The following is a 10245-nucleotide window of genomic DNA, read 5'->3' as shown; positions in this document are numbered from 1 at the left end:
TCCAATTTCTTGATTCAACAAAAAAGGGACTTCTCAATCTAACTTGTCAACGCCATAGTTTAGAAATTGAATCGAAGAGATTCCTCAACCTTCTACTCAATTTTTCGATGCAACAAGAGAGGGACTCCTCAACCTCAATTGTCCATATCATGGTTTCATCAAGAAACCGAAAAGGGGTTTCAACCTCTAAATCATCCTATATTCGACTACCCTAGTTTATGAGGTATTTATAATTTTTTATTAGGTTAAAATATAAAAAAATCTGAGCCCACAAACATAAGGTTCAATATAGTAATTAAATAAACAAAATCAAAATACATCAAATTAAATTAAAACATTCTAAAAATATAAACTAATAGGGAAAGTATGAGGAGCCAATGAAATATTTATACAATGTGTACAATTGAGGTTTATGGAGTATTAGAGATATAATTATTAGTGTTACATTTTTCCATCAGCTGAAGCTTTTGGGATGAGTGGTATCATGACATGGTATTAAAGCGCTAGATCCGAAAGGTCAAGAGTTCGATCCTTGGTGAACCCAGAGTTCGATCCTTGGTGAACCCATAATTAAACTAATTTTTCGAGAAGATGTTTATTATCCCTTGTACTCGGATGGTTATTCTAAATAGTGTAGGGGATGTTCATTTCATAACTCAATAGCTATTGTACATATTGTACAAATAGTCCATTGTCTCCTAGCGGGATCCAAACTAATATCCTCTAAATAACACTTAAACTCTTCATATCACAAATATCTGAAGTATGTATCATTAATTGAAATTGAATAGAAAAGATAAATTATAATTGAAATAAAAACAAAAAGGATAGGTTAAAATTGAATAAATAGAGAATCAATTTACTTTCTACCCAATTTCTTGACACAATAAAAAAGGGACTCCTTAACCTAACTTATCAACGCCATAGTTTGAAAATTGAATCGAAAGGACTCCTCAACCTTCTACTCAATTTCCCGATGCAACAAGAGAGGGACTCCTCAACCTCAATTGTCCACATCATGGTTTCATCACGAAACCAAAAAGGGATTTTCAACCTCTAAATCATTATGTATTCGACTACCCTAGTTTATGAGGTATTTATAACTTTTTATTATGTTAAAATATAGAAAACTCTAAGCCCACAAACATAAGGCCTAAGTTAGTAATTAAATAAACAAAATCAAAATATATCAAATTAAATTAAAACATTCTAAAAATATAGACTAATATCTTATAAATAATACTTGAACTCTTCATATCACGAACATTTGAAGCACATATCATTCTCCTCCTCTTCAAAAAAGATTCATCCTCGAATCTTGTAGGTGAAAAATAGTATATGAAAAGGACAATAATTACAAAGAAGATAATTTTTTTTATTTTTTTTCTTTCCCTTTTTGTATATATCTTTTTTTGCACTGTATATTTTTTTTAAACAATAAAATCAACAATAATGATAAAGCAATAACGAAACGCAAACGAAAATAAGAACACAAGAACTTAAAGAAAGATGCGACAGACATTGGACTCTTTTTTATGATAAAAGAAGAACAAATATAGATTAATAAGAATTAATCTAATACTTGAGCTCTGATATCAAATGATAAAGAAATAAATGGATAAATAAGATAAGAATTGAAATTAAATAGAAAAAGATAAATTGTAATTGAAATAAAAACAAAAAGGATAGATTGAAATTGAATACAAAGAGAATATTACTTGATGCAACAAGAACGGGACTCCTCAACCTAACTTGTCAACGCTATAGTTTGGGAATTGAATCGAAATGACTCCTCAACCTCAATTGTCCACACTATGGTTTCATAACAAAATCAAAAAGGAATTTTCAAACCTGTAAATCATTATATACTACGACTACAATAGCTAAGGAGGTATTTATAACCTCTTATTAGGTTAAAATAAAAAAAACCCTAAAGCCTATAAACATAAGGCCCAATCTAGTAATTAAATAAACAAAATCAAATATATCAAATTAAATTAAGATATTCTAAAAATATAAACTAATATCTTCTAAATAACACTTGAAATCTTCATATCACAAACATTTGAAGCATGTATCATTGAAATAAAAGATAAACAAGAAGATAAGGATTAAAACTGAATAAAAAAAAGATACATTGAAATTGAATAGAAATAAAAAGGATTGATTGAAATTGAGTACAAAGAGAATCACTCTCCTTTCTACCCAATTTATTGACGCAACAAGAAAGGGACTCCTCAATCTAACTTATCAACACCATAATTTGAAAATTGAATAGAAATGACTCCTCAACCTTCTACCCAATTCCCTGATACAACAACAGATGGACTCCTCAACCTCAATTGTCCACGAAACCAAAAAAGGGTTTTCAAAACCTCTAAATTAAATCATTCCATACTACGATTATAATAGCTAAGGAGGAATTCATAACCTCTTATTTGGTTAAAACAAAGAAAACCCTAAAGCCCATAAACATAAGTACCAATCTAGTAATTAAATAAACAAAATCAAAATATATCAAATTAAATTAAGATATTCTAAAAATGTAAATTAATATATTCTAAATAACACTTGAACTCTTCATATCACGAATATTTGAAGCACGTATCATTCTCCTCCTCTTCAAAAAAGATTCGTCCTTGAATCTTATAGGTAAAAAAATAGTATATGAAAAGGATAATAATTACAAAGAAGATATTTTTTTTTCTTTCTTGTATATTTTTTTTCTTTTTTTTTTGTCCTATATGTTTTTTTTAAACAATAAATCAACAATAATAAAACAAAAACAGAAGACAAAAATACAAAAACTTAAAGAAAGACACGATAGACACTGAACTCTTTTTTTATGATAAAAGAAGAATAAATATTGATTAATAAGAATTAATCTAGTACCTAAGCTCTGATACCAAATGATAAAGAAATAAAAGATAAACAAGAAGATAAGGATTCAAACTAAATAAAAAAAAATACATTGAAATTGAATAGAAATAAAAATGATATATTGAAATTGAGTACAAAGAGAATCACTCTACTTTCTACCCAATTTCTTAACGCAACAAGAAATGGACTCCTCAACCTAACTTATCAACACCATAGTTTGGAAATTGAATTGAAGGGACTCCTCAACCTTCTACCCAATTCCCTGATGCAATAAGAGAAGGACTCATCAACCTCAATTGTCCACTCCATGGTTTCATCACAAAACCAAAAAGGATTTTTTCAAAACCTCTAAATCATTCTATACAACGACTATAATAACTAAGAAGGTATTTATAACCTCTTATTAGGTTAAAACAAAGAAAACCCTAAAACCCATAAACATAAGGCCCAATCTAGTAATTAAATAAGCAAAATTAAAATATATCAAATTAAATTAAGACATTCTAAAAATGTAAACTAATATCTTCTAAATAACACTTGAACTCTTCATATTACAAATATTTGAAACACGTATCAATCAAACTGCAATCAGACACACAAGCCCGAAATTCAGCACAAGCTCCATTGTTTTGTGAATTAGACCCTCCCTTTCTTTCAAAACTATGAAGAATAGCATTGAAGTACCTAATTACGCACCAAAAAAGATTTATGTTGGAACTTATAGAACTCAAATTACTCCAAAGACTTTTGCGCAGTAGCCTTCGGGGGCTCCCATAAACTGCAATCAAAAACCAAGGATTAGAGGTTCTAACCTGTACTCTCATATGAATAAATTGAGGGTTGGTCTAAAGAATATCTACTTGCCATAAGCTAGAGTCTCAAAGGCATCAGATACCCCCTAAATGACCTCTGACTTCTTCTACAATGCATTTATCAAAGCTCAACATGCCTCTGATCTTGGCACCACGATCACCACTTACATGGGTTTTAAGGAGAATCAGAAAGCTAACCCCAAATTCTCATTTGATATCTCTAATGAAAGAAGAAAATATTTTACCAGCAACATCGCAACAATTCTAAGCAATAAGATTCATGAAAACAGAGAAAGAGAAGGAATTAGAAATACCAAAATCACAATTGGACATTCACCACCATTTTCACCGTGAGAACTAGAGGATTTCCTCTTACCGTCAACAGAAGTTTTGGGTTGCTCCTTCATTGTAACATCAGGTGATTTTTCTTGCGGGTCTCCACAGTTGAAGCATCATCAACCACCACCGTATCTACCGCCTCGGATTGATGGTTTGGGATGTGAGTGAAAAAGATTTTTTTAACCATAAATTTGTTGAGAATATGCTTGCCCGATTTGGAGGCTTCAAAGGCTTCCCCTTTCTTCCTTATGGAACCTGCGCATGTACTCCAACATAATTATCTCCGTACTCTCTTTTTCTAAAATCCCAACTGAGAAAGACGGGTCTTATAGCGAGGTGATAACGGCATCCTTTTTGGGAGGCATTGGGTCAACCTGTTTGGCTTTGGCCTTGTTTGCTTTAGTAACTAGACTAGGCCCATTTCTATTACTATCATTTTTTCTTCACCTTGGACATTCTTATCAGTATCAGGGCTGGGAACATTCTTAATAATTTGAATGGGTTGTTGGACTCCTTTGTTAGATTGAAAAAAAATATTCATTCTTGGCCCATCATGCATGTTAGACGTAATACCTTCATGCATATTGATATCATGTTGATTCTTATTATCTTCCTCACTTAAAATATCAAATCTTGAACTATTTTCTTTATTTTTAACACCTCCAATATTATATTGGTTATCCTTCATAATACGTGATCCCTTATTTTTCGAACCTAATTTTTTTCAAATTTGCCTATTCACTATCATCCAAGGACCAAAATTTGGTGGGTCTTGATTTTCTTTCCTTATAGGATTGGAATTAGAATCTTTTCCATTAATGCCATGATCTTCACTCTCAGTCGAACTTGTGTCAGCTTCCACAGTTGCTTGACCGCTGTCGGTGCTAGTCTTTTGTTGGACTTTTTCACTAATCGAAGCTTCAGCACATTGATCTAATCTATGACCATATTTGCCACAAGAGAAACAAATCAAGTGCAATCCTTCATATTCAATATTGAGAGTACAACAAAAATTTGAAATCAGAGAGATCAATCTCAACACAAATCCTAACAAACCTTCCTCTAGAATGGATTAAGGTAGCTCGGTCAATCTTGAACATAGTGCCAATAGCAGAGCCTACTCTCCATAAAAAAAGTTGGTTATAAAAGCTCAATAGGTAGATTTGGTATGCGAATCCAAGCCGCAATCTTTTTAACTTGATTTTTCGAGGATAAAAAGAATGGTCTCCAACGTTGCACTATCAGATAATGACCTACTATCATCCACGGTCCTCCGAAAAGGGCATGCGAGTAGTCTTCCTCATCTGAAAAGTGAACAAAAAAATAGTCACGATCATATCAATAACATTTATTGTACATTTCTTGACCTAGTTCTTATTGAGTCGTTGCTCCATAAAACCAAGGTTTACTCTCTTCCCTAGCACTTTCACAATGAGTATCGCATTCTATGGTTTACACCATTCTTCAAATTCTTCTTTGGACACATGAATACTTGGGTACGGGTCAAACGGCTTGTCCTTTTTTAAAAAGAGTTCCTCTTCATTGTACCAACAATCTTCAGAGTCAAGCTCATCTTCATTTAACTCATTGAAGGAAGGAATCCTTGTACGAAACCAAAAATTTTCCTTTTCATCCGCTAAAATATCCATGAATTCTCCTGGTTGATTTAGATCAACCTCTTCTCATGTTTTAACTTTTTTAGTATTTCCTTAAACAGGATCGAATTCTTGGGTTGAAACCATAGTTATCAAAATCGAACCGGTAATCGAACCGGTCAAGCTACTGGGTTACTGGGTTACTGGTTCAACCGGTGGGTTACTGGTCGAACCGGTTAACCCGGTCACTAGTCAAGCTACTAGGTCACTGGATCATTGCTCACGTACAGTTGTTTTCATGTGAAGTTGATATTTAAAAATCGTTAGATGATTTGACAAGTTTGACTAAATTATCATTTAACGATTTTCAATTATCAACTTCATATGAAGACAAATGTATGTGAGTCTTTACTTATTATTATATACTATAAATATTTGTTGAAAAAATAAATAAATTGTGATTAATAAAATTTATTTATTTATCTTTTTAATTTGTATTAAGTATAAAATTATAGTTAAATAAAATATAAATTATTTAAAAATGAGTGACATTAAAATGAAAATAAATTGAATATAAGTAAACTAAAACATCCTATATGTATTATAATTTGTGCATATAATAACAAGAAGCATTGCAGCCTGGTGGTCATGCTAGAATCTTTATTATCTTTAGGTAAGGGGTTCGAACCCCAGCCATCACATTTTGGATATGAGTGGGACCAGAAATAAATAAGAGAGAGAGTGCAATGAATGGTTAGATTGAACACTGGATACCATCCAATTTTTTTCTCACTGGAGAGGATCCACTCCCGTGGAGTTGCTGAACGCTGGTGCACCGTAGGTTCTCCTTCAATTGCTACCGAGCGGTTCGGTCGAACCAATGCTCACCAGATTTGACCGGTTTTCGCCGGTTTAGTACAGGTTTGACCGATTCGTTTCGGTTCTCTACCTTAAGCGGTTAGATGTTTGGACCGGACCGGTGTTAGGTCCGGTTCACCGGTTTTCCGGTGGAACCGGCCGGTCCGGTCCGGTTTTGCTAACTATGGTTGAAACTCTAGGAGAGCGATTAGTCACTATAATTTGAAATAAGATGTGAAAGAATATCAAAGTTAAAAAGGTAAAAATTTCACTTACTTTAAATACGAAAAAAAAGAATAAATAAATAAAATTATATAGCGAATCATCAAAAAACTATAAAGATAAGTAAGCATACATACAATTACTGAATTAATTATATTCGTTTTATCTGTTGCTTGATTCTAACCAATCCTGAAATAAATAAATTAATCGAGGACATTCACCTCTTCAAGTCAAGAGACTCAGAGTCCTTACTTTTTCTTTTTCCCTTATTTCCTTTCACTAACTTTGCAATACACGGTGCTGGTAATTTTTCATTTTACTCATAATTTTGCAAGGGAAAAAGGACAAAAACGATAGATAGATAGATAATTAAATAAAAGTGGCGTTAGGTGCGTAGGTCGAGTTTTTTTTCTCCGCCACCCGAAATTCAACAGAGTAAGGGAGAAACCCTAGCGCACACACAAAGTTACAAACACAAACCAATTCGAGATTATGAGAATCTTCTGGAAGAAACAGGAGCATCACTAGATGCAGAGAACCACCGTTCTTCATCTTCTTCATTCACCATCGCCAATCCAACCCAGTCATGGCGGATCTTCTTCCGCCGGAGGTCATCACCGACATACTCTCCCGGTTACCGGTACACTCCCTAATCCGCTTCCGATGCACGTGCAAGTCATGGCGCTCCCTCATCGACAGCACTCACTTCATCCTCCTCCACCTTCGCACCTCCCTCAGCTCCCACTCCCACTCCACTCTAGTTCTCCGCCGTGACTCCGAACTCTACCAGGTCAATCTCGGAACCCTAGACAGGGCAATCGAGCTCAACCACCCGCTCATGTGCTACAGCAACAGCATCAAGGTCCTCGGTTCCTGCAACGGCCTCCTATGCCTCTGCAACGTCGCTGAAGACATCGCTCTCTGGAACCCTAACATTAGGAAGCATCGCCTCCTCCCTTACCTTCCCGCGGAGCGACGAGAGCGTGACACCACGCTCTTTGCAGCGCGCGTCTACGGATTCGGCTACGATTCCTTCAGCGAAGATTACAAATTGGTGAGGATTTCGTATTTCGTTGACCTGCACAGTCGCACTTTCTATTCTCACGTGAAGCTTTACAGCTTGAGAGTCGATTCCTGGAAGAGCCTCCCAAACATGCCCTATGGCCTCTGCTGCGCGCGTACGATGGGGGTTTTCGTCGGTGGCGCGTTGCACTGGGTCGTGACTAGGAAACTCGAACCGGATCAGCCCGATTTGATTGTCGCCTTCGATCTGAGATTGGAGAGTTTCAATGAAGTTCCGCTGCCGGAAACTGGAAATGTTAATGGGAACTTCGAGATGGATGTGTCGCTCTTGGGAGGATGCCTCTGCATGGTGGAACATCGTGGGAGTACGAGGATTGATGTCTGGGTAATGGAGGAGTATGGATCGGTGGATTCTTGGTGCAAACTGTTCAGCTTGACGGAGCATCATAACTTGAGATCGTTGAAATCTGTGAAGCCATTGGCTTACTCGGGTGATGGTGACAGGGTTCTGATGGAACACGACCACAAGAAGCTATGCTGGTATAGCCTCAAAGACAAGGTGGTTAGTGAAGCTAAAATACCGGGAATGCCCCATTTGATTGAAGCGACCGTTTATGTGGGAACCCTTGTCCCACCAACTTTACTAATTAAAAGTGATGGCGGCGCTAAGCAGAAACATGGAGACGACAAGGGCAGGAGGAGAAGGTACTTACTATGGCAGTTTTGAGTTTTGAAATTGAGTCTCTCTATTTTCTTATTTCCTTTGAAAGGAAAGAAAATGAAAAGAAAAAGATAAAAAGTTTATTTGCGCCTCCTTCAGGGTATTAGCTGTACTGTTTGACCCTGTCTTCTTGTGACTTGACTTGAGAGTCCAACTCCCGTTTAGTCAACATATAATATTAGTATTCATATAATGAGATAATAGTGTGCAAACCATAGTTTAGTCACTTAGAATCAAGAAGAATGATAAAACCCTCCTAACGCATCTGCCTAATTACTAGATATCGAAAGTTTTGAATGCTTTTTACATTTACTATGTATTAAATTAAATGTTTTTACTCTTTCATTCAATACTTTCTTTTGTTAAGTTCCATTAGGATGATATTTAGGAGTTTGGGTTAGTATGGCTTAGAGGATGTATCATTAGCTCATTACTTTAAACACAAACTATATTACCTTACTAGCACAAGTTGAGGCTAAAATCCTGTTTGGGCTTTGGGAGTTGGGACATAGCTCGGCTCAATTTTATTGAGCATATTTGAAATGAATTGAGACTTGGTTTGCATGCTTCAATTCATTAACTGGGCTACTTTTTCAATGCCAAGACAAACATGGACTATGATTCTAGATTTCTAGTTAGATCCAATGATAATTGCATAGTTAAGGGAACTAGCTTTTCAAGTTTGAATTGGTGATTTTAAAAAATAAGCTATAAACCTCAAATGTCCATATTGTTAAATATCGGATGTTCTGAATACTATATGACGTCTACATCTTCAAAGAACTACCCTGAATTTAGTCTATAATTAATTTCCAGCTGAACCAGTGGGACGATCTTATTTTTCACTGCCTCCTGCCAGGCTCACCTTTCTTTCTGTTATATTTTTATGCTTACATATATTCTTTACAGGGATGACTTCCTGTCACAAGGATTCAAATTGACTCTGTAAGCAAGAAAAAGAAGGGCAAGGTATGCGGCCAAAACCGGTTGATGATCTGGAATGATACCTTCTTGAGTGAGTATATGGCTCACGGGGAAGAGTGAAAATGATGAGTAACAAAACACACGCTGTTTGTTGTTAATATTGAAGACTGTACCTTTTATTTTCTCGGGCTTGAAGGTTTTAAGTGAAGTTCTCCATATCAGAGTATGTAAGATCAAAAGAAGGATGACTAAAGAACATATACTGGGTGGATTTTGCTTCATTCTGTTAGTTTTTTTCTCTGCAGGGTAAGTCCAGCAGTTGGCAGATGGGGTCTCTTCATCACCTGTTAACATTAATACACCGTAAATGCGCCATCTCTCCTTTGCTGTAATAAATTTTAAGTTTGAAACATGTCACTGCCTCATCGGTTGGTTTATACATACATGTATGTGTTTTAATGGTTGTAGCACCCTTTAAATCTTTAATATAAACCACTGTAATCTTAACTCTTGTTATTCAGTTTTCTCTTGTTCTCTTTTGTACGACTCTTGTTGTTCAAGTTTATATACTAACACAGAAAGGTATAAATGAGAAATACTTAGTTAAGGATGGTACCTGAATCCCTTGCTACATTTATGTTGTTACGTATGTTAAGATTATGCTAGAGCCTAGAAGTGCAGCTGTTACATGAATGATTGATTGATTTGAGGGTGCAACCAAAGAAATGTTCTTGTTGGAAAAATGTGATTTGCTCACAGGGGGAGGAGAAATCGCGTGTTTCTACTTTCTAGGTTGGGCAAGGTAGTGCGGAGAAAGCATAACAAAGAATCTACGTTGTCCGGGAAAGTTAACGCAAGGTTTTGTACAAAT

At 35.3% G+C, this 10245-nt stretch overlaps 1 protein-coding gene across 1 annotated transcript; it reads left to right on the top strand.

The window, feature by feature from the left end:
- The first annotated feature begins 7001 nt into the window (after positions 1 to 7001).
- Positions 7002 to 9995, top strand: LOC130971236 (F-box protein CPR1-like). Its single transcript, XM_057897095.1, has 2 exons — positions 7002 to 8434; positions 9360 to 9995. Exons 1-2 carry the CDS (start codon positions 7293 to 7295, stop codon positions 9397 to 9399), a joined length of 1182 nt encoding a protein of 393 aa, XP_057753078.1. The 5' UTR covers positions 7002 to 7292; the 3' UTR covers positions 9400 to 9995.
- The last annotated feature ends 250 nt before the right edge of the window (positions 9996 to 10245 follow it).

This window comes from Arachis stenosperma, chromosome 1, assembly GCF_014773155.1.
Source record: "Arachis stenosperma cultivar V10309 chromosome 1, arast.V10309.gnm1.PFL2, whole genome shotgun sequence".
NCBI lineage: Eukaryota > Viridiplantae > Streptophyta > Magnoliopsida > Fabales > Fabaceae > Arachis > Arachis stenosperma.
This window is presented reverse-complemented; position numbering and strand designations above follow the sequence as displayed.